Here is a 22,571-nt window from a genome sequence, read left to right as displayed (position 1 = left end):
CACGCACACTATAAGCACATTCACAAACACACAGAGACCACACAGACTGGGCTGGGATGTACCTCAGTGGTAGAACATGTGATTAGTTGTCAAGATGCTGGCTTGAGCTCAAGCAGAATAAAATGGCATGTTGGGCTGTGGCCCAAAATATACTACATCTTCTTCTCTTTGAATACTAACAGCTAGCTACTGGGGAGGAGTTCTATTAAGAGATTTGATTAAGGCCATGATGCCAAGTGAAGTCAAGTCACTTAGCTCTGGTCCCACCTCATAAGGAACAACTGTTCAGTCAGGAGAGCAGGCCACTGGGCCAGACCTAGGGAGCTTATGAGGGCGTGTTTGTGCGCTAAGACAATGAGGATGCCAAATCCAAAGAGGCATTTATTGTAATGAGTGTTCTAGGAGGGTGGAGTAGGGCGGGGTACCCCATCTAATCCTCAGAGGCTCAGGGTGACTCATTCTTCCTTGGACCCAGGGGCGGGGCCGACATTTGTTCCCCCAGTTGGGCCCTGCTGCCCTAGGCCAGTGGCATTCCCAGTGTCTCCAGCCACTAACGCCACATTCCTCAGGTAGTTGGTATTGAAGCAGTTGGCTTGTTTATCTCCAGGAGACAAGGTACAGCAGAGGGCAGGATCTTTCCAGGAGTTCCTCCGGGGACCACAGAGATCCTCAATGAAAGCCAGTTTCTGAGAGAGCAATGTAAAGCAGGGGCAGTCAGAGGTTGGGTGTGGGTGCCCTCTGGTCAGAGGCCCAGAGCCTGCAAGCTTCCCTACCACAGAGGGATTCCTTGTCACTGACAGATGTGTACATCTGGAAGTGCCAGAAGCTTGAGGCCCAGGGCGGGGACAAGAGGTTCTTAGGAAGGGAGACTTCTAGAACTCTGAGAAATGATCTATTCCACTCAGCCTGACTTCTGTGAACAGGTTTGAGGTACTGAAAAGAAGAGCAGCCTCTCTTTCTAGCCTTCTTCCGCACACTCACCTCCTCCTCGCCACAGCAGGCCTGTTCTGGGTATGGCAGCTCGCAGCATCGGGCAGTCATGTTCTGGATCAGGCCAGGGATCTGTTTACTGTGGTGGATGGCATGAAAAAGGAAGAGCTCAGGGTCTTTGTTCCACAGCACCCAAAGCCTGTTGGGGTCAGGACTGGTTTATGCCTGTAATTCCATTACTTAGAGTACTGGGGCAAGAAGACCGGTTCAAGACCAGCCTTGACCACAGAGTGAAACTCGTTCAAAATAAAGAAACAAACCGCCCTCTAACAACAACTCCAACAGAACTGGGAAGTCATGATTTTGTCCTCCCCAAGGGTACACACAAGGGAGGAGGTTTCGGAAAGGCAAGAGTGTGGAGAAGATCTGGGTAGGACTCACTGCTTGCTGAGAACTCTTCCGTTTCCACAGAGATGGTCCATGAGGCTGGGGGTGACTCGGCTAAGGTCAACGGTCAAGATATCCCGGTCATAGTTGGGATAGGGAGCGAGGTGGGCAAAACATTCATCACGCGCAGGACTTGGAGGGTAGTGGCAGCACGAGTGGGGGTGGGTCTTTATAGCCAGCTCCCGATCACAGTATCCATCCAGGGTATCCTCCCACTGTGGACCAGAGAGACAGAGGTCAGAAGTCAGCTACTTGGCCCCTTCTCCTTACCACACCTTATCACTTTCTGCTATGAGATGAGGCTCCAGGGGTCAAAGGGGAGGCTGAAAGGGAGGAACACAGATGAGGCTCCTAATTGGCCACTGGAGATGAGCTGGACCAGTAGGTACAGAGGGTCGGTTGAGACCACAGCTGGACGGATGGATGACAGACAGATGCATATGTGGGGTCACGGGTGATGAGGCCAAGATGGAAGCACGAAGACTCAAGGTGAACAGACTTGGATGACATACACAACGGATGGGCGGACGGACGGACGGACGGACGGACAGTCACAAGCAGACGAGTGTGGACGGATGGCTGTAGAATCAGCAGTTGGAGCTGGGTGGGCAGGCAGATAGGCTCCCGAGGAGGCTGGGATGCCCACTTACGGCCTTCCATGTGCAAGTGTGGTTGTGACCCTGGCGGCAGCAGCGCTGGAACTCCGTCTCCAGCCGGGTCAGAGCCTGCAGCTGCCTCTGGATGGCGTCAGTAGCTGGGAGGTTGCGCGGCACGGAGCGGAAGCGTCTCAGGAGACAGATGTTTTTGACATTGTCCGGTGTGGGCAACCCCGGAGGGAAAGGCAGTTGGGTTCCTGAGGAAATGCCAGTCTGGTGGATGGGGCAGGGTCGGAGCAGGTAGTCGGGCCGAGGAGCTTCCTTCTGGAAGCAAGAGAATCGCTCCTCCCCACGCTGTTTGCAGCACAGGTGGGGTCGGGTCTTGACAGAGAATTCAGCCTCACAGAACTGGGTCATTGCGTCCTCCCACTAGAGTGAGAGGGGTGGGTCAGCCCAGCGCAGTTCATATGCTTGCCTCCTCCCAGGCTCCAGGAAAGGACCCTAGGTAGGCAAGTAAGTGGCACAGACGACCTGTGCTCCGTACCCAGGGTGAGTGTGGAGCCTGTGCACACGCACACGCATACACATGCACACACGCACACACACACACACACACACACACACACACAAACACAAACACACACACAAACACAAACACATATGCATGCATGTACACACCCAGCAGCAGCAGCCAAACCCTTACCACAAGCTTCACACAGTCTAGGCGATTTGTGTCGCTGCGGCAGCGACAGCAGCGGGAATATCCGGTCTCCAGCAAATTGAGGGCCTCTCCCTGGCGACTAAGGTGAGAGTAGCCAGTCTGTGGCAGGTTCCAGGGGCCGTAGACCACGTGCTGGCGCTCAGGAAGGCAGATCTGCTTCAGATTATCTGGAGAAGGCCGTCCAGGAGGGAAGCCATCCAGCCGGTGGCCCCAGATACCTCTCCGTCCCTGCTGGCAGTGACGGGCTGGATTCCAAGTTCGGGGCTCTGGAGGATGCTGGCCCGCCAAGGTGGGTGGCTTCTCTAGAACAGAGAAAGCAGTGGGAGGAATGCACTAAGGAGTGAGAGGATTGGAAACAAGAAGCTCGTCTGGGCTTCTTACCTTCAGGGTCTCTGAAAGGGAAAGATAACTGCTACAGGACCCCGTACCCGCAGGCGAGCATTAGCTCCTTCCTGAGGCTCAGGGGCTAACCACGGAGCCAGACAAAGCTATGCGGTCACTCACCCTCTTTCTGCCGGGACTGGACAATCTCCTCCTGATGTTGGACGGGTGGGTCTACTGGGGTAGAAGGAGGTGCGTGAGCAAAAGGCTTGGTGGGATGGGCACCTCTAAAACACAGGCTCATGCTAGTTCCCGTGCACGAAGGAACTCAGTAGAGAGGCAAGTAAAAAATGAGTGCCATTTTATATCATTTACTCATCTAGCTGTGGAGCAGGCATCATTTCCTTCCGTCCCTCCCTCCCTACTTTAAAATCGGGCCTCATGTATGAGTTCCAGGCTGGCCTTGAGCTCAAGAAAGCCGACCATGGCTGCCAGGAACTTGCTCTATACAACAAGCAGGCCTTGAACTCAGAGCTCTGCCTGCCTCTGCCTCCTGAGTGCTGGAATTAAAGTCATGTGCCACCACTGGCCAGCCTAAGAATAACCTTTGAAGGGCTGATGTTCATGCCAGTTGACGGAGTGCTGGAGATCAAACCCAGGGCTGTGTCTGGCCAGACAAGCATTCTACCAGCTGCACGGATAAGACTGAAGCTTGGAGAAGTAAACAGCTCCCTGAGAGTAAGTCCCATGCTCGACCCGCTCCTCCCAAGCCCATGCTCTGTGCTCTGGGGTAAAGAGGGGGCCACTTACTTTCCTTCTGTTCAATTGGGATTCGAGGAGGGGGCTGCTCTTTCTGCAGGGGGATGGCTTCCTGAGGGAGAGCAGGATCCACTGCGAGATAGGGGAGGGCATGAGGTAGTGGAGGTCAGGCTAGTGTCAGCGAGGTCACTGTGGGGCTGGGGTGGGCTGGGGGAGTAGGGAAGCACTCACCTTTACCTACATTAGGGTTGAGGAAAGTGAGCCATTCCTCCTCATACACAGGGATGTCTTCTGGGGAGGAAGGGGGCTGCACTACAGAACGGGCAGTGTGAGCATCCTAGGCAGTGGGGAAGGGGGTTCCCTCCCCCCACCTGAAGAGCAGGAAGTACACTAGACTAGAGAACTAGAGGGTAACTGAGGGCTTGGGGGCAACCTCACCTTCTTTTTGTTCCTCAAAGAGGGGAGGGTCATGCGGAGAAGTTTCGGAGTGGTGAACTCGGAGTCTCCGGGTTTGTGGTGGGGAAGGGGGTGCTGCATAGCCTACTAGAGGCAAAAGAGGAGACACTCAGAGCCCACCACTTCTCCTAGACGCCCAGTCACAAGCTTGTTCCCCACAAATACTACCAGCCATAGTGTTCCTGTCCTCATCTGACCTGGACAGCTAAGGTGGTTGGGCTCTTACCTTCATGGAGGTGCTGGAAGAGGTGCTCTGGCTTCATCTCTCTCTGGTCTGAAACCTTGAAGGCTGGAGGAAGCAAGAACAAGTTGGGCAGTTTTGAGGGACCCTTTTCTGGTCCTGGGCCAAGGATGGGGAGGCTGCAGAGGCTAAAACTGTGGAAAGACTGCTGTGGGGGGAACTGCCTGTGTTACACACCTCCCTTCTGAGTGAGTGCCTGGGTTCTGAGGAAACTGAGTTTGGGTCTGAAGGGAATGTCACCTGTGGCCGGGAAGGGAGGTCTAATTTCCTGTCAGTATCTCCCTGGGTTGGGGCTTGCGGCTGCCATCCACTTGTCAGTGCTTTGACGGTCTTCTAGGGTTCGAGGACCCGCCTCTTTCCAAACCTCTTCCTATAGGCCTTTAGCAAACCTCAGGCCTTTGGGTAGGATGTCCAGCCAATGTTTAAGCGCCTTCCTCAGTCTCAGCTTATTCTTGGTTTCTTAAAAAATATTATGTATAGAGGGGCCAGTGTGTCACCATGATCATGTGTGTAGGTCAGAGGACAACTTGTGGGAGTCAGCTCTCTCCTTCTATGTGGGTTACTGGGATCAAATACAGGTCAGCAGGCTGTTGGCAAGCACTGTCACATACTGAGCCATCTCACTGGCCAGATGACTTAGAGCTCTGGGCATCTGGAGCAGAACTGAAGGCACAAGCCTAGGAGCCAGGACAGCGAGGCTCTATCTATGGAAAAATCTAAGTCCCCATCCTGTTCAGAGTTGGTATTTCGTTGCGTTCGGACTTCAAAGCAGTGTGTATGCGTGTAATAGAGGGTGAGTGTGAATGGGCCCCTAATTTGTCCCGTAACCAGAGTGAGCCAGTCAGAGATCCCTGTTCAGGACACTGAGTCTCAGCAGCCTGAGGGCATTCTTTTTCTCCTCACATGTTCAGACAAGAGGCCCCTCATTCTGTAAACTCACCTGTCTCGTGTTGTCTATTCAACTCCAATTTTTGTGCTAGCAACTACCTCTGGGGATTCTGCTCCTGTTCCGGTCTCCATGGTTAAAGGTTCGGGTACCCCAGCCCTCCTTCACAGTGACACGTTCATATAGAGGACGCCAGTCACCCAACTGCTGACCCCACCCCAACTCACCTCCCTCAGAGGCAGCAGAAGCAAGAGCCAAGCAGGCCAAGATCAAGGCTGAGCTGCGTATGGTCCCCATCCTGGGGTAAGAACTGGTCACGGGTCACCCAGCAGCAGTTGTCACAGGCAGATCTAGACCTGAAGGGGCTGGGCCACTTGCTGCAAGCCTGCTCCTCTGGCTGCTGCTACTGCCGCTGTGAACTTCAAGGTCTGCTGTCTCTCTTTATATGCTATCTCCCGCCCTCCCTCCTGTTTCCTGCCATGACTCAGTCCCAGCGGCTCCTCCCCTTACAGCCACGCCTCCCAGCCTCCAGGAGCCTCCTTAGCCTGGGAAGAGTGGAGGTGATGGAGGGGACACTCATGAGACCCCTCAGAACTGATGCAGAGAACCACGGAGCAAGTTGGCACTGCACCCTTAACTTGTGTCTGGGCTTCCCTCCTGCGTACTGTCCTTTATAGAGAGGGGGTCTGGGCTTCTCCTGAATGAAGTGGGGGAACAGGCACTAAGAATTTTACTTGGGGATGGGGAGGCTGCCTGAGGTACCTCCCTTGCTGGTCAGAGGCCTCAGCATCCCTTTGCCTCAAGTCTGAGACAAGAGGGAGACAAAACATCAGAGTCAGATGAAGGCAGAGCCTTGGCTTCAAGTTTATTTTTTATTCTCCTTCTATCTAAGCGATACAGCATTCCTTCCCGTGGGAGCCCTACACCATGTCTATTTTCAGAGAGCAGTTCTGATGACTCGGGAACATGCTGGGCGACCACGTGGGATAGGGTCTCCTGTGGAAAGGGTGGACGGCTCTCACGAGTGGACGTCTCCAGGGAACATCACTCAGAACAGCTCTTCTGCGTTGGGGACCCTGGCGTCCTGTAACTCCAGCAGCCTCTGCACGGACTCAGCCAGGCCTCGCTCCCCCAGCTGCCGGTTATCTCGAGTGCGCACGTTCACTGACATTTGACTCTGCTCTCTCTGGCCAACCACTGCAGGAGAGGAGAGATTCGCAAACCCAAGGAAAGGTCACTCTATGGGCTGTTTCCTTTTGCTTTGCAAAACTTCAAAATCCTGAATCTTTGGGAAGGATGGGAGCAGAGCCTGGCCATGGTAGCACATGTGCTTGCCCCGCTGCGGTCAGTGCATTCTGAGGAGATAAGGGAACGGCCCAGGCTCGGGCTGCCTTATCAGCAGGTCAGGAGCCCGTCAGACAAAAACAAACATGGAGAGCTACACACAAAGAAAAACTGTATGTGTGGGACAGTACAGGAAGGGGAAAACTGCAGGGCGGGGCTGTGGCGCAGCTTGGTCTCAGTGCTGCCAAGGCAACGGGCATGCGTGATGCCCAGTCAGGCAGTCTGGCTGGGAGTTTCTGCTTCTTGCCTTCAGAGGCTGAATAGCCGGGAACAACTTCCTTCCCTTAGGCCTTTGTTGTCTCTTAGAGCTGCCTCCACCCACATAACAATAAACAAGGCTAATTAATTAATGTCTTGATTGGTTTTCGTGCTGGGATCAAACTCATAGGAGGCCAGTGTTCCACCAGAGCACCATGCCCCGCTCTCAGTTCACACACAGCTCACAGTGGCCTCACACGTCTGGCCTCCTGCAAATCCTGGGATTACAGGTGTGCCTACCGTGCCTGGCTTCAACTGATCCCTTCTTAACCCTCTCTTGTTTCTTCCTCTTTGACGCTGGCCTGGTTAATTAACTTACAGAAACGTCCTAGGGTAGGGTTAATGAGAAGACTGTTCTGAGGATGGAGTAGGCTGTGGGAAGGGAGTAGTGGAAGGCAGGCAGATTAGTCAGGTTCTGATCCAGCCCAGGTAAGGAGTCCCAGTTAATTCAATGTACACAGAGCTAAACAATAGACTTATACAGAGAATGCAGAGCTGGGGCTCTGAGGTCTAAGGCTGACCCTCTTACCAAACTGAAAATTGTAGTGGGCAAGCTGGGCCCGGCGGACTCTCCGGCTGAGGGTCAGTCCACAGTCCGCATCGAGGTCACTCACAAGCCCTGCGGCCTGCAGGCACTGTTGCACCTGGGACAGAGACTGGCAGTGAGTAAATCTGAACGGAAGCCTGAGCTATGATGGTCGGCCAGTACTCTTCCTCAGTTTCTTCCTCAGTTGCTTGTCACACACACACACACACACACACACACACACACACACACACACACACACACACACACACACACACACACACACACACACACACACACACCCGCCTTCCCCAGTGCTCTCTGGAGCTGGCTGCTTGCCTCTTCTCTGAGACAGAGGCCCTTCCCATCCTTGACCTAAAACCTTTTGGTGTGCTTCTCACAGAAGAACCCTTGATTATTCTCTGGGCTGTTTGCCAGCCGTCTAACTCTAGTCTGTGTGTATTCTTTTTTTTTTTTTTTTTCCGGAGGTGGGGGCCGAACCCGGGGCCTTGTGCTTGCTGGGCAAGCGCTCTACCGCTGAGCTAAATCCCCAACCCCATGTGTATTCTCAAGTTTTAAAGGCAATCTCACGAAGCCCAGGCTGTGGCCCTGTGCACAAACATGAACTTTTTTGATCTCCTGCTTTGGCCTCCCAAGTGCTAGCATTGCAGGCTCCTGTGGTACTGGGGACTCAATGCACTGGTTTCTGCTTACTAGGTAAATATGCTACCAACTGGCCTGCATCTAACTATTCAGAAAGGGTCTCAGTAGGAAGCCAAGGCTGGATTCAGTTTTTAGATGGAGAATGTCTAGCACACGGGAAGGCCGCCTCTCAGGCCTTTCCCACTCTCCTCTCTGACCAGGGCTGCATGGTAGATGCCCTGCTGTTCCCGATCTTGCTCTCAACTCACCTGCCTGGCATAGTCCTCTTGCTCTGTCCTCACAGGGATGACCACCACCTGGAACGGGGACAGCCACAGGGGCCTGTTGGCAGGAAATGGGGCAGGAAGTTATTCATTCGGCTTTGGCCATTAGGTTTAGGCATAGCTGTAGGGAGGTCTGAGAAGGAAATACACAGGATAAGAGGCATGAACTCTCTGAACACGCTGGTGTCCGGTGACTCACCATCTCCCCCCACAGCTTTCTGCCAGCACTCCCAAGAGCCTCTCCACAGACCCCAGCACTGCCCGATGAATAAGGACTGGACACTCGGGGGCCCCCGCCGGCCTGAGGAGAAGGGGCGAGCGAATGGTGAAAGTGCAAATGCTGGGCAGCCCAAATCACCTTCCCGTCACCAAGAAGCATCTCTGATGGGGTGGGGTGTGAGGAGCGGCCAAGGTAGAAGGGGCTGAGGCAGGCGGGTGCTGTACCCCTTGTACTGTAGGTCAAATCTCAGTGGCAGCTGGAAGTCAAGCTGGATTGTTCCACATTGATGGGGCCGGCCAAGGGCATCATGGAGGTGCACATCAATCTAGAAGGAGGGAGGGGGAGAGAATCAGACCCAACAGCTTTCATTGGCTTAATTAGCCAATGTCCTCTACCTTGTCCCTGTGAGGAGAGCTACCCACCCAGACAGCCAATCCTCCTTCCTCTCCACCTAATGAGGGACTGTCCATACCCCAGCCTCTTAATTCTGAATTCTTCTCCTCTGAGACCTACGTCACCCATGCTGCACCACAGCCTATCATCTCCCTCAGTGGCCGTCTATACTCTGGCAGCCGACCATCCTGACCGGCTCTGCAGCCCCCTTTTCACCCACAGTCCCATTCCCCGTCTACTGCCCTCCTCAGTTCTAATGTTCTCTAGTTCCCCTCACTGCCATTGTACAACTGCTCAGGGCCACCTACCATGTCACAGATGCCAAAGCAAAGACTGATGCCACCATGGAAATCAGTCCAAGATTCAACTGGTCCCATGCAAACCTCTTTGCCTTGTTCTCCTTAGGGTTTCCTCTCTTAGCTACAGCTTGCTTACTTGACTTATTTCTCGTGTTCTCGCTCTCCCTCCCTCCCCCTCTGTGTGTGTGTGTGTGTGTGTGTGTGTGTGCATGTGTGTGTGTGTGCACTGACGCATGTTGGAATCCATTTCGGTAGGAAAGGCAATGTCAAACAAGTGAGTTTCCTGGAGATGGCCCACAGTTTTGCATGGCTGCCGTGGGTGAGCTCTAGGATGTAGATCCTCAGAGACACGCCCTTCCTGTCACTATTACAGAGCCTAATGATTCCTGGGTATCAGCCCACCCCACTGGGCAGCTCTTCTGCAGATCAACATGAAGATGAACTTTCATGTAGAAATGCTGTGTAGACAAACTGGTGATTTCATAATCCTTGATAATGATTTTTTTTAGAATTCATAAATCCACACGAGTAATCTTAAGCCCCCTAAAGAAAGAAAAAAAGCTGCAAATAGCAAATGGCTCTATGAAACCTCCATGTGTCATGGGCTAACTACACTAGGAAAAGAAAACAGATTCGAAACAAATTTATAACCAAGGAAAACATTCCTTCTAGGTTAGGAATGAGGCCACTATCTGGTAACTAAAAATCATAAACTGGGAATGGACAACTTGTTATAGGTGCAAGGACAGAAAACGAATGATGGGCTGGTTTATAGAAGACTTCAAAATCGTAAGACACGAGGCAGATGACTTGTCTGCTGACAAGACTGTTGCTTGCTTTAAACAAGCTCATGGCCCCGGAACAGACGATGAGTGCTGTTGGACTGGTCCTAATGGAAAGACATGTAGGCAGTTCTGCTGTGACTGCAGCTTACCGCCATGCCAGGAAGTGGCCTTAAACTCACTCTGAGCGCATGGATGTAACAGTGCTTAGAAAATCGTGTCACCAATTATCCTGTTGTAATGTCTACCTGACAGCTGGATGATGGAAGCTTTTACGTTAAATATAAAAACTAAGAACAACGACGAAGTGGCAGTGTAGCCTTTTTCTGCTTCATCCGGTGTGCATGTGTCTGTCTGTGCCTGGCTTTCTTTCTTTCCCCTCTGACTCATGAGGAGTTATGAACTGAGCTCTCACCTGGCCAGTGAGGGGTCCCTGAGTCAAAGAACTCAAGTAACTAGTTTCTTTTACCCTGCTGCTATCAGCAAGAGGTCATTGCCGGAAGCCATCAGCTTTTGGCCCCAGAACAGTAAGAGAGGTCAAGGGCAGAAGTCATCAGCTTCTGGTGTGAGTAGGTATTGTTACACAGCTCTGGCTGATCTGTAACGCTACCTTATTCGGTCAACCACGTGAACCATTTCACTTTTTCTTTCTTTTTTTTTGGAGCTGGGGACCGAACCCAGGGCCTCAAGCGCTCTACCACTGAGCTAAATCCCCAAACCCACCTTTTATTCTTCATTGCTGTGTGAGTGTGCCTGCGTGTACACAGGTGCTTGAGGCTAGCGCCGAGCATCCTGTGTCTTCTACTGCTCTCTGGCCTCATTCCCTGGAGGCAGTGTAATGTTAGTGTCGACTGTTGACAGGATCTAGACTCACCTAGGAGATAGGCTTCTGACCAAGCTTCTGAGGGATTCTGATTAGATTAACTGTGTGTGGGGCCGTTTCCTGTGAGGAGGCCTGGACTGGATGAAGTGGAACATCCTCCTGTCTTACTTTCCTTAGTGCTAGGATTGTAGGAGTGTAACAAGATTCATACCTACTTATCTATATAGATATATATTATTTTTAGTTTTCTTTTTTTTAAAAATATTTATTTACTTTATGTATGGGAGTATACTGTTGCCATCTTTATTTATTTATCCCTATCCCACTCCCACCTCTCGCTCTCTTTAATTGTATCCCATTACAGATGGCTGTGAGCCACCATATGGTTGCTGGGATTTGAACTCATGAATTCTGGAAGAGCAGTCAGTGCTCTTAACTGCTGAGCCATCTCTCCAGCCCTACTTTTGGTTTTCTTTTCTTTTTTTCTTTCTTTTTGGAGCTGGGGACCGAACCCAGGGCCTTGCGCTTGCTAGGAAAGCGCTCTACCACTGAGCTAAATCCCCAACCCCTACTTTTGGTTTTCAAAACAGGATTTTTCTGTGTAGCCCTGGGAGTCCTGGAACTTGTTCTCTAGACCAGGCTGGCCTCGAACTCAGGGACTAAATGCCTGTAACACCACTATCCAGCTATATTGAATACCTATATTTTAAATTATCATTACTATTTTTTTACATTTATTTACTTTGTGTGTATGTGCATGGAGTGAAAATGTAGAAGGCAGAGGACAACTCTGGGAATTGCCCTTGCCTTACACCATACAGGTCCCAAAGTTATTTGTTTTTGAAAAAAGGTCTCACTGTGGAGCCCCTACTAGCCTGGAATTCACCATGTAGATTAGGCTGGTCTTGAACTCATAGAAGTCCATTTGCCTATGCTGCTGGAATTAAAGGTGTGCATACTGTGCATGGCTATAGATAAATCTTTAAAAAGAAAAAAAAGGCATATGTCACCACTGCCTGGCTCCTACACAGTCTAAAACAATTCTTTTGTGGATACAACTTAATAAACCAAGAGAACTAAATATAACTCTTAAGTGTGGTTCCAGCTTGCCTTAGGCCCATAGAACGCCCCATCTCCAGGGTTCAGGTTCCAGGGTTCTCCAAACTCTTCCAAGGCTTGTTGTAGGACCTTAGAGGGAACAGATGAGAGGAACGTGTCAGGAAACCAATGAGCGAGGTAACGTGCCCACCTGTGAAAATCAACACCCATACCTATGCCTTCTGAAGACCTTGCTACATATCCCGGGCTCTCCCCTGGAGCCGGTTTATCTGCCTGGCTTCCCTTCCTCTTACTCACCTTCTCAGCCTGGTCCCATAGGTGAGGCTCCCCTAGGAAGCCGGGTGGTCGGGTAGACAAAGCCAGGTGGAAGGAGAAACCAAGAACCGAGTAGACAGACCGGAGAAAAGCAAGGCAGCCCCGGATCTCTGCTTCCAGCTGGAGACAGGAAACCGGGGTGTGAGCTGTATGCCAACTAGAAATCAGAAGGGATGGGTAGTTTGGGGGGAAAACAGGGAAAACCAGAGGAGTAGCTATAGTGCAGTAAAAGAAGGCAACTGGGCCTGTGGATGAAGTCCTGGGTTGGATTCCTAGCACTGTATAGTCCAGGCATGGTAGCACAGACCAGAAATCTCATTGCTCAGGAGGTGAGGCGGAAGGACCATAAGTTCAAGGTCATCCTCAGTAACGTAGTACATTTGGGGCCAGCCTGGATTACACAAGACCCTGTCTTTAAAAAGGGCAAAGAAAGCTGACTCTTTTGAAGAGCAAGGAAAACCACCTGACTGGGCGCACAAAAGATGTGAGCATCATCCTGCTGGAAGCGCCACAGCCGCGTCAATCCTCCCAGGCTGCCAGAGGCCTCCGCACGGTGCAGGACTCCGAAATCAGCCAGCCGCACAGGCAGTTCCCGCCAGGATCTGGGCCGGTGGGCAAACATCAGGCTGAGGTTGGGATGAAAACAGATTAGGGCCATAGGGAAAAGGAGCCCTGGCCTTAGGATGTAGCCTTGGATGACCTAGGACTTGCTATGGAGCTTAGGCTGGTCTCAAACTCATGATCTCTCTGCTTTTGCCTCCCCAGTTCTGAAATTATAGCTGTGTGCCACCACGCCTAACACTGAGTGCCCATTTTCTCTGCAATCCTAGCTGCCGCCCTCCCCCTCCCAGCATGCTCTCCCTCCCAGCATGCTCTCCTCAGAGTTTGAGGCTAGCCTGGTCTATGTAGTGAGTTTGGGGTAAGCCAGGGATACATAGTGAGACCCCTGTGTAGAAAAAAAGAGTTAAACTCTTAGTCACACCATAGTAGACATCGGTTACTGTCCATATTTTGTGATGGGTACAGGGCCTTGACATCCCCTAGGGGCTGGAGAGATGGCTCAGTGGTTAAGCGCACTGACTGCTCTTCCAGAGGTCCTGAGTTCGATTCCCACAACCACATGGTGGCTCACAGCCATCTGTGATGGGATCCGACGCCCTCCTCTGGTGTGTCTGAGGACAGCTACAGTGTACTCACTATTCTTTCCAAGGGTCCCTCCCTCCTTCCCTTTCCCTCCCTTCCTTTGTTCCTTCCTGGTTGTTTGAGACAGGGTTTCTCTTTGTAGCCCTGGCTGTCCTAGAACTAGCTCTGTAGACCAGGCTGGCTTTGAACTCAGAGATCTGCCTGCCTCTGCCTAGAATACTGGGATTAAGGCCGTGCGTCGCCTCGCCCAGCTCCAAAGTACTCTCTGTCACTTCACATTTGGTGACCTGTATCCCAGCCCCAGGAGGAGCTAGGCCTCCTGGCTCCCAACTCACCAGTGTGCAGGGCAGTTCATGGGCTTTAGAGCAAGTGTGTCTTTGGGACACCTGGCAGGATGGCCACTCTGGGAGCTGTCCACACCATCAGTGCCTGGGGGCCTTAGGGAAAACATGTCTGCCCTATAATGCTCCCAGTGCCCTGACTGTTCCCAGAGTTTTGTAGAAAACAGCGTGGGAGTTTTCACCTCTGAGAAACCTCGTCGGGCATACTCAGCCTGCAAAGGTGGAGAGGAGATAAAAAGCTTTGCAATTCCCTCGGGGGCTCGGACCATGCTGACCAAAGCCATGCTGATTCTCTAAGCTGCTTCACCACAGACCACAACAGGAGCACCTTGTTAAAGGTCACCAGGACTCTACAAGACTTAGGCTCTCACTCCCTACTCCTTCTTTCCTTTGAGACAGAAATCTCCTACTACATGGCCCAGGCTGCCCTCAAACTCACGATCCTTCTTTTTCAGTATCTTGGTGCTGGAACTGTAGGCACAGGCCAGCGTGCTTCAGCCAATCCCAAACTCCTTGGCTCCATCCCTCCCCCTAGACTTGTATCCTTACCCTGATAAAAGCCACCAGGGCGTTATAAATTCTTGTCCCTCGTGGCAGGAAAAAGCAGCTCCCAGGGCTCAGCTCATGGAAGAAGAAGAGCTCCTGTTCCTGGGGAAAGAATAGCCTGTCACTCAAGGGGGAGGGCTCTGGGACTGTAGAATAGCCTGTCACTCAAGGGGGAGGGCTCTGGGACTGTAGAAGGGAAAGAATAGCCTGTCACTCAAGGGGGAGGGCTCTGGGACTGTAGAATAGCCTGTCACTCAAGGGGGAGGGCTCTGGGACTGTAGAAGCAAGTGACAGAGAAGCTCCTGCTGGCTGCGTCTTCTGGCAGATGACAGTCACACTCTTCCACCAGGGATGGTTGTTTGAACCTTTAATCTCAGTACTTGGGAGGGAGAGGAGGAAGGTCAAGGGTTTGGGTCATTCTCGGCTATAGCAGGAAGTCAGACCAGTCTACATGAGACCTGTCTAAAAAAGTCAAAACTGAAACAAAACTCAAGATAAAAACCCAACAGAAGACCAGATCACATCCCCTCGTCCCTTCTCCCTCACCCCCCTTCCCATTCTTCTGTGCTCTCTACCTTCCCGATGCGTCTGTGGTCTCTTAACTCTGCTTCCTCCCTTCGAGCTTCCCAATTCCTCAGTAACTCTGCCTTGGGGAAAGAAATTCCTGATACCCTCTGCAGTGTCTCAGGCGCTCCGGAGGACCTCCACAAGGCTGAGGAGTTCTGTTGAGAGGGCGGAGGGAGGCAAACGGAAGATGAAGTGGACCAGAGGCACTGGCTCTACCTGACAAGTCTCTGAGGCTCTCAGTTTAGAGGCCTCCGCTTGGAGATCAGTTCACCTCACCCATAGGATTACGTGTTCCTCCTTGGGCTACCTGGATCATGTCTTGTAGGTTGTGTGTGTGTGTGTGTGTGTGTGTGTGTGTGTGTGTGTGTGTGTGTATGTGAAGATCAGTTCATCTCATTACTTTTCCTATCATCAATACCCATAAGATGCATCTTACTTGATCATGTCTTTTATGTATCCCATATATGTATGCATGCATATATGTATGTATGCATGCATGTATGTATGCATATATGTATGTATGCATATATGTATGTATTAGATGTAATGTCACACAGACATCTTTTTCTCACTGCCCACTGCACCCTTGTCCTCTTATGTTTAGTTCCATCTCCTAATTAATGACTTATTAGAAAAACTAAACTATGGTCAAATGTCAGCCTGCCCACCATTCCTTATCAATATTCCATACAGCTGCTAGGAAAGTCAGTCTTCCACACCACACTCTACTCCCAGCTACATGAACTCCAAATGCCTCTGCCTGCTCTTTAAGAGGATCAGTCAGAGCCGGCGTGGAGGTGCAGCCTCTAACCCCAGTACTTGGCAGAGGCAGGTGGATCTCTGTGAGTCTGAGGTCAGCCTGGTCTACAAAGCAAATTCCAGGATAGCCAGGACTCTTCAGGGGAAATCCTGTCTCGAAAAACCAAAGACCAAAACCAACCAAAATCAACCAATCAACCAACCAACCAACCAACCAAAAAACCCAATATTAATAAAAACCTTTGCTGATGTTGTAAGACAGGGTCTTGAACAGTCAAGGCTGATCTCAATTTGATGTATGACTCAAGGAGGACCTCCATTTCCCAAGTGCTGGCATCACAGGAACATGCCTGCCTTGAACGAACTGACAAATCATAGCCTTTCCCTTAAGCACTCTCGCCTGTGCTATCTGGCTTTGTTCCCATGGTGCGGCTTTACCAGTGCCACAGCAATAGTCAGTTTTACTTTATAGACACAGGCATCAGCTGAGGAGATTTGGCCAAAGCCGCACACCTCATTAGTGGCAGACCCAACTGTGCAGTTTTCGGGGGGTCTTTTCTACACACCCACCTGTCGCCTGGTAGCTTCCACCTTGTCCAGTGACACAGCGTTTAGGGACAGCACTTTCAGGGAAGGCAGGCCCGTGCCTTGGGTGCTTTCTCTAGTATAGGTCAAACAGTGTCACCACCCCCATATGACCCTGTCTAGCCTGCTCATGGTCTCTTGTTTATTTCCCTTAATGCTAATCCAGACTACAGAGTGTAAACTGAATTCTGGACTCTGGCAGGGGCTGCAGTATCTACTGTGAAACTCAGTACCTCCCATGAAACCCTGAGATCCCAGAGTGGAGAAAACCCTCTTTCTCCTAGATTCCCTCATTAGCCATGAGAACAGGGAAGGGGCTGGGAGAGAAAGGGTCACCCTTCCCATGCTCCAGCTCTCTCCTGTGATAACAGGAGTACCACCCTACCCTGACCCCACGACTCACCGTGAGCAGCTTCAGTGCTCCAATCTGTCCAGTGTGCCTTAGATGGGGGCCCTGGCACAGGTCAACCGACATGCCACACCTGAGAGGAGGAGGCCTGTCAGTGCTCTCTCGGTTCTCCTGCTTCCTTTGCTCCCTTTGAGGGCTTCAACTGACAGAGCAATGGCAGACAAAAGTAAACTCCTCCTCCCGTTTGTTTTTCTGGAGATCGGCTCTTCTGCCATCACCTCCCTTTACCCCAGGTCTGGCCTCCTCAGAGTGCCCTGCTTTCTTCCCTCTTGACATGCTCACCCGTACACTGTTGCCGTCGTGCCTGTCACTTTCTCCTCGATCAGATGAAGCTTAAAGTGGTTATCCTAGGAGAAGGGACAGGGACTGTGAAGCCGCTAGGACGCCTGGGGAGTTACCCTTTCCTTCCAGCCTCATCAGGTCCCTCTGGCACACCGCCGACTCACCTTGAAGAGCTGGCGAAGCTGACCCCGGGAAGCCTCTAGCCTTCGGAAAGGCTGTGCAGCAGTTATGATCTCCTGGCAAATCCGCTCTAAAGTGGGCAGCTCCGTGCTGCGGACTGTCCTGGAAAAGGAGCATCACTAGCTTGCTTCTTTGGACACAACCCCTAAGTGATGACTTGCTAGCCAGGGGTAAAGGCCTGACCATCGACAAATCTGTAATTACTGGCAAAGACAAACTCAGAGAAAACATAAATAGGAAAGTAGGTGTAGATATTCTGTGTAGATTTAAGTGTATGTGCTGGGGATTGAACCCAGGGCCTTGCTCATCCTCGGCAAGCACTATTTAGGCAAGGCAGGAGGATCATGAGTTCAAGAACAGTCTGGGCTATAAAATGAGAAAGAGAAGGAGGGAGGGAGGGAAGGGGAGAGAGTGTGTGTTGAGAGGAGGAATGCCGGACGAACAATGGTAACACGTGAATTCATGAAGACCAGAAAAGGTGAATTGCAGCAGTCAGAAGAGAGACCCACTGCAGAAGGGATGGGAGTTTCTGTTTGGGGCCTAGAAGATCTCTTAGCTTCTCCTCTAAACTAAGGTTGCTCCAAGATCCCAGAAACCACCCCAGAATCAATCTGCTTTCTTGGACTGCTCACCGTTCTTTTCCCAGGAAGAAATCAAGGTAAAAGCCAGATTCTGTACTTGGACCTCTGCAGAGAACAGCACCCAGATGTTGCTCAGCTGCTGCACCCAGAACGTGGGCACTAGAGCGCCAGAACACCTGGATTCACAAGAACGAAGTCTGAGCTCGTCAACCTCTTACCAGTACCAGCTCTGAGGCTCTTCTCGAGAGGCTGCTGGAAAGCTGGTAAGGCTGCTCTAATGACCGCCACGAAATGGAGAACCTAGATGTCTAGAGATGGGTTCTATAAATAGTAAAAAGTTGTTTTAAATGGGAGGTTGGAGAGATGGGCCAATGGTTAGTAACCTTGTTCTTACAAAGGACCTAGTTTTGGTTCCTGAATCAGGGAGCTCACAGCCACCTATTAACTCTGATTTCCTGGGATCTGACACTCTTTTGTAGACTCTGTGGGCTCCAGGTATGTATGTAAACACATAACACATACAGGCACTCACATGTATACAGAAAATAAAAATAATAATAAGAAACGATATATCTATTTATTTATGGGTATTTTGCCTTTCTGCACAGGTATGTGCACCGCATACATGTCTGCTGCCATGGATCCCCTGAAAGTGGGGTTTCAGATAGTTATAAGCTGCCATGTGGGTGCTGGGAATTGAACCCTGGTCCTCTAGAAGAACAACGAGTGCTCTTAACTGCTGAGTCATCTCTCTAGCCCCCAATAAAAAACATTTACAGGAAGCAGAGGGCCAGTATCGTTTCTTCTGCTACTGAGGGAAGTGTGGGTCCACCCTACACATCCTCAGTGTCTCCTGGACTAGGAGGCCAGGCTGTTGGCCTTTGCTGCTCCTGTGAGCTTCGGGGCTTCAGTGTGTACTACAGAAAGTGTGGCTCCTAACTGGATGCTCTCGCTGGTGGGGAAGCTCTGGCTGGAGGCTGGACTTGGCCTACATAGCAAGACACTGTCTTAAAAAAACAAAACAGAACAACAAAACCAACCCGCAGTTCCTTAGACTTTTGGTTTTGCTGCTGTTGACATTGCTGTGTGTGCTGTTGTTATAACCAGGCCTCGCCCAGTGGCTGTGTCTGTCCCAGCAGTCTGATATGCATGCCTGAGTGCCATTATTTTCTGTTCCCGTAATCTACTGTGATGGAACTATTCTTGGATTGGTTTACTATTCACTCTAGATGATAAAAGAAATACATTTTTTCTGGATTCTAATAAACAAGGTTCATATGATGCTTGGACTGACGTGAAAGGAAGGGAGCGGAAGGCCCCTGGTTTGTGTTCAGTTATGGAAGCCATGAGAACTGAGTCACGGATGACTTACACTGTGTGCACCTCGAGGTTGACTAGGACATTATCCTGTTTCTCAGCGTTGTCTCCCTTTCACTAGCACACAAGGCATTCGCTTAGGAGACCAATGTTCAATCAATCAATCAATAAATAAATAATAGAGCCTTCCTCAAGGTTTTCCAGGCTCCTCAGGAATAATCGGTCTGTGACAGGTCTCCTTCCCACTTTCGAATTGAGAAAGTGAAGCAAAAGAACAATTACATTTTCCTGTTTAAAGATCACTCAGATAATCAGGCTCCGTGCTCACCATATGGAAGAAACTTACCGCTTTGCCCTCTGGGGAATCAAATGTCAGAAATCTGAGGTGACAATCTGTCTCCAAGGGTCGGTCCAGATCGTAAAGTTCTCCATTTACTTCAGCAGCCACTGCAGTATCAGCCAGTGTCGAACTGCGGCAGTAGGAGGGCAGTGGGGATGAAGACAGAGTGTTATATTCCACAGGGCAGGGGGTGGTATCTCTCAGCACCTCTAATTTGCCAAGTGGAGATAAGTTTCCAGAGTGATAAGACCTACTATTTCTTCCCCCAATGTAACCTTTGGGAAGGCAGAAACTCTGGAACTATAAAGATAAATGCTTAAGAAAAAAGCTCCCACCCTCCGTTTTAAAGACAGGTCTTGCTATATGGCCCAGGCTGGCCTGAATTCTGAGTCTTTTGTCTCCGCTCTCTGAGTGCTAAGATTACAGGTCTATAGCACCGTGCTTGGCAAGAAAGGCTATCCAAGGGGTTGGGGATTTAGCCCAGTGGTAGAGCGCTTGCCTAGGAAGCGCAAGGCCCCGGGGTCGGTCCCCAGCACCGAAAAAAAGAACCAAAAAAAAAAAAAAAAAAAAGAAAGGCTATCCAAGCACAGTGGCTCGCACATGTAACCTCGGCACTTGGGAGGCCTAAGCAAGAGGGTTTTTCCTAAATTCAAGGCCAGGCTGGGCTGAGGCAGTCTCAATAGAGGGAGTATCGAGCACAGTCCCGGTGTGGAGCAGAGTTCTTTGGAAGCCACCACAAGATGTGGCTGGGTCTCAGCACACTTCTGTGGCCAGGGTTACAAAGGCACAATTTTTCTTGCCCCTTTACTTCTTCTGACCTCCATGACAACTTAAAACAGCATGGCTTTACCCTCTTCTCTCCTTGTTTTATTCAGAGCAGCTGCTGCCTGCCCTAGAATTTTTTTTTTTTAAACTAAAGTTGTTCTTGAAGAAAAAAAACAAAACAAAACAAAAAAAACAAACAAACAAACAAACAAAAAACCAAAAAAAACCCCAATAGACCTCACTCAGGAGAGCACTTACTGAGATGCAAAAAGAGCTGGGTTTGATTTCCAGCATTACATAACCATAAATGGTCGTGCACATCTCTAATCTTAGAACCTAGGAAGTGGAGGAAAAAGGATCAAGACAGCTCAAAGTTGGGGTGCCCAAAATGTTTGTGAGCTGGTACGGGTGCTTGCTTCCAAGCTTGATGAGCTGCGTTCAATCCCTGGAACTATACAGTGGAGGGAAAGAACTCACTCCCAAAAGTCGCTCTTTGGCCTCCACATGTACACTGTGGTTTGCATTTGTGTGGCCATGCTGAGGCACACGGGTGAGCATTTGGATAAGGATGTGTCTGGTGTGTGTGTGCACAAATGTAAAAAAAAAAACAAAAACTTTTTTTTTTTTTTTGGAGACAGGGCCTCTCTATACAGCCCAGGCTGTTCTGGAACTTCAGGTGATCTACCAGGCTGGCCTGGTATGCAGAGACCCACCTGCCTCTGCCAATGAATTCTGCGATTAAAGGTGTGCACCAACACGATCAGCTGGGAAAATAAATTTTTTTTTTTAAAGATGCTTTTCTGGGGGAGTAGGTATTCTGTCTTCTTCCTCAAGAGCCAACAATCATGTCTTTGGCAAGACGCACGGCCAGCAGGCCCAAACTATTATTTCGTTTACTTATGGGTGGGACACACATGCTACAGAGTGTGTGTGCACGCACGCACGGGGTGTGGGGGGGTGGTCAGAAGACAATTTTTTTTTTTTCTTTTTTTTTTCGGGGCTGGGGATCGAACCCAGGACCTTTCGCTTCCTAGGCAAGCGCTCTACCACTGAGCCAAATCCCCAACCCCCAGAAGACAATTTTGAGTCAGTTTCCTTTCACTATGTGGATTGTAAGATCAAATTCAGTCTCAGGTCCTTATGCTTGTGACTGACTGACCTCTAATCCTAACCCTCTCCCTACCCAAAGACTACACCTTTGTGATGGGAAACAAAGACAAAGAAAAATGTAAACAAACAAAAAGCTGCTTTCTTTTCCTGGCCCTGTGCAGAAAAGGACAGAAAGATAATTCTGTAGGTAGAAGATGGCTTGATACCTGATCTGCTGGGCCAGTTGATAAGGGGTTGTATTCCATGCAACAGCATCTACCTTCTGGCCTTCAGGAAGTGATATCTTAATAGTCCGGGCTTTCTTCTGTGTCATACTTGCTAATCTTTTCACCTGAGCAGTCCATAGCTCCTCAAAAAGGCCAAATCGTTCTGCCAACCAATGTGGAGGGGTTGGTACAGGGGCCTGAAGGGAAAGACACGTTAGGAGGAATCACAGGGAGTAGTTCCACTACTCCGGAATGGGGGTGGTAGGGTTTATGGGTGTTTAAGATGCATTGATTCTAAGGTGGGGACTGGGTGACAATAGGTCTTAAACTGGGCATTCAAAGGGATCAAACATTTCCGAATGGGGAAGTAGGGTCCAGGGGAGGCTGGACAGCCTGCCCCCTTGGACTCTGCAGGGCTGGATGGTTGGGAGCTTGGCGTACCTCACGCACTGTGTGGAGCTCGCAGCGGCGGAACCCCGGGAGTGGGAACCCAAGCCGGCGCCACCTCAGACAGAGACCCATGCTGCCTCAAGTCGGTACCTCCATGCTCAGATCACCGATTCTTCCTCACCAGACTCCTCATTGGCTCCTAAGCCAGTAATATCGCTTCCTATTGGATAATGTCGCCGCCACTCTGGTCGAGCACCACCTCCAGGAACTCCGCCGAGGCACGACCCACACAGCAGCAGCCGCTCTGGGAAAGGTTCCGGTTGACCGGAAAGTGGAAGCTGTTGCACACACCTGCAACCCGGCGCCCAAAGTGACAAGAAGGTGGCCAACTTTGAGGACCGGGGGCATACCTCCTGGGGGCAAGAGTGAGAGAAAAACAGGAAGTGGAAATTAGTCATTTTTCTTTAATTATAAAATTTATTAAATATCCTAAAAGCTGGCAAGAAATAAGCACAGACACTGGAACTAAACATCTAGAGTAAATCCTGGATCTGGCATTAATCAAGTAGTTTTTTGTAAACTTTCTGTAATATCGATTTTTCTCATCCTTAAAACAAGAATAAAAATATCTATTCGAGTTCTGGAGGTACATTTTATGTAAATTGCTAAACTCAGTGCTTGGTATATAATGAGCGCCAGCAGCAAGGCACTGTTACTACCACTGACTACAACAAGACTATCTTGGTGG

At 50.5% G+C, this 22,571-nt stretch overlaps 2 protein-coding genes and 1 non-coding gene across 6 annotated transcripts; all 3 read right to left on the bottom strand.

The window, feature by feature from the left end:
• Window positions 1–361: 361 nt before the first annotated feature.
• On the bottom strand, window positions 362–5,933 carry Ecm1 (extracellular matrix protein 1). Of its 3 annotated transcripts, none has more exons than XM_032897727.1 (11): window positions 5,585–5,932; window positions 4,457–4,519; window positions 4,213–4,314; window positions 4,006–4,086; window positions 3,826–3,906; window positions 3,199–3,252; window positions 2,677–2,996; window positions 2,028–2,402; window positions 1,372–1,592; window positions 982–1,069; window positions 362–686 (listed from the first exon to the last, which is right to left on the bottom strand). In XM_032897727.1, exons 1-11 carry the CDS (start codon window positions 5,652–5,654, stop codon window positions 456–458), a joined length of 1,686 nt encoding a protein of 561 aa, XP_032753618.1. In that variant the 5' UTR covers window positions 5,655–5,932; the 3' UTR covers window positions 362–455. The 3 variants fall into 3 exon arrangements, with proteins under 3 accessions (XP_032753618.1, XP_032753617.1, XP_032753619.1); XM_032897726.1 differs by having other exon boundaries at window positions 4,213–4,317; window positions 5,585–5,927; XM_032897728.1 differs by lacking the exon at window positions 2,028–2,402 and having other exon boundaries at window positions 4,213–4,317; window positions 5,585–5,933.
• Window positions 5,934–6,192: 259 nt separating this feature from the next.
• Window positions 6,193–22,049, bottom strand: Tars2 (threonyl-tRNA synthetase 2, mitochondrial). Of its 2 annotated transcripts, XM_032897724.1 has the most exons (18): window positions 21,875–22,049; window positions 21,434–21,630; window positions 19,359–19,482; window positions 17,747–17,871; window positions 17,099–17,216; window positions 16,935–16,999; window positions 16,647–16,725; window positions 14,908–15,054; window positions 14,336–14,434; window positions 13,781–13,998; window positions 12,766–12,928; window positions 12,285–12,422; window positions 12,039–12,116; window positions 8,856–8,956; window positions 8,611–8,712; window positions 8,397–8,469; window positions 7,489–7,603; window positions 6,193–6,554 (listed from the first exon to the last, which is right to left on the bottom strand). In XM_032897724.1, the coding sequence occupies exons 1-18, from the start codon at window positions 21,953–21,955 to the stop codon at window positions 6,406–6,408; spliced, it is 2,172 nt and encodes a 723-aa protein (XP_032753615.1). In that variant the 5' UTR covers window positions 21,956–22,049; the 3' UTR covers window positions 6,193–6,405. The 2 variants fall into 2 exon arrangements, with proteins under 2 accessions (XP_032753615.1, XP_032753616.1); XM_032897725.1 differs by lacking the exons at window positions 17,099–17,216; window positions 17,747–17,871.
• Trnap-agg lies at window positions 21,113–21,181 on the bottom strand. Its single transcript has one exon. It is a non-coding gene; the product is annotated as a tRNA-Pro (tRNA).
• Window positions 22,050–22,571: the final 522 nt, after the last annotated feature.

Source organism: Rattus rattus, chromosome 3, assembly GCF_011064425.1.
Source record: "Rattus rattus isolate New Zealand chromosome 3, Rrattus_CSIRO_v1, whole genome shotgun sequence".
NCBI classification, from domain to species: domain Eukaryota; kingdom Metazoa; phylum Chordata; class Mammalia; order Rodentia; family Muridae; genus Rattus; species Rattus rattus.
Note: the sequence above shows the minus strand (reverse complement) of the source record. Positions and strands in the feature narration are given on the sequence as shown.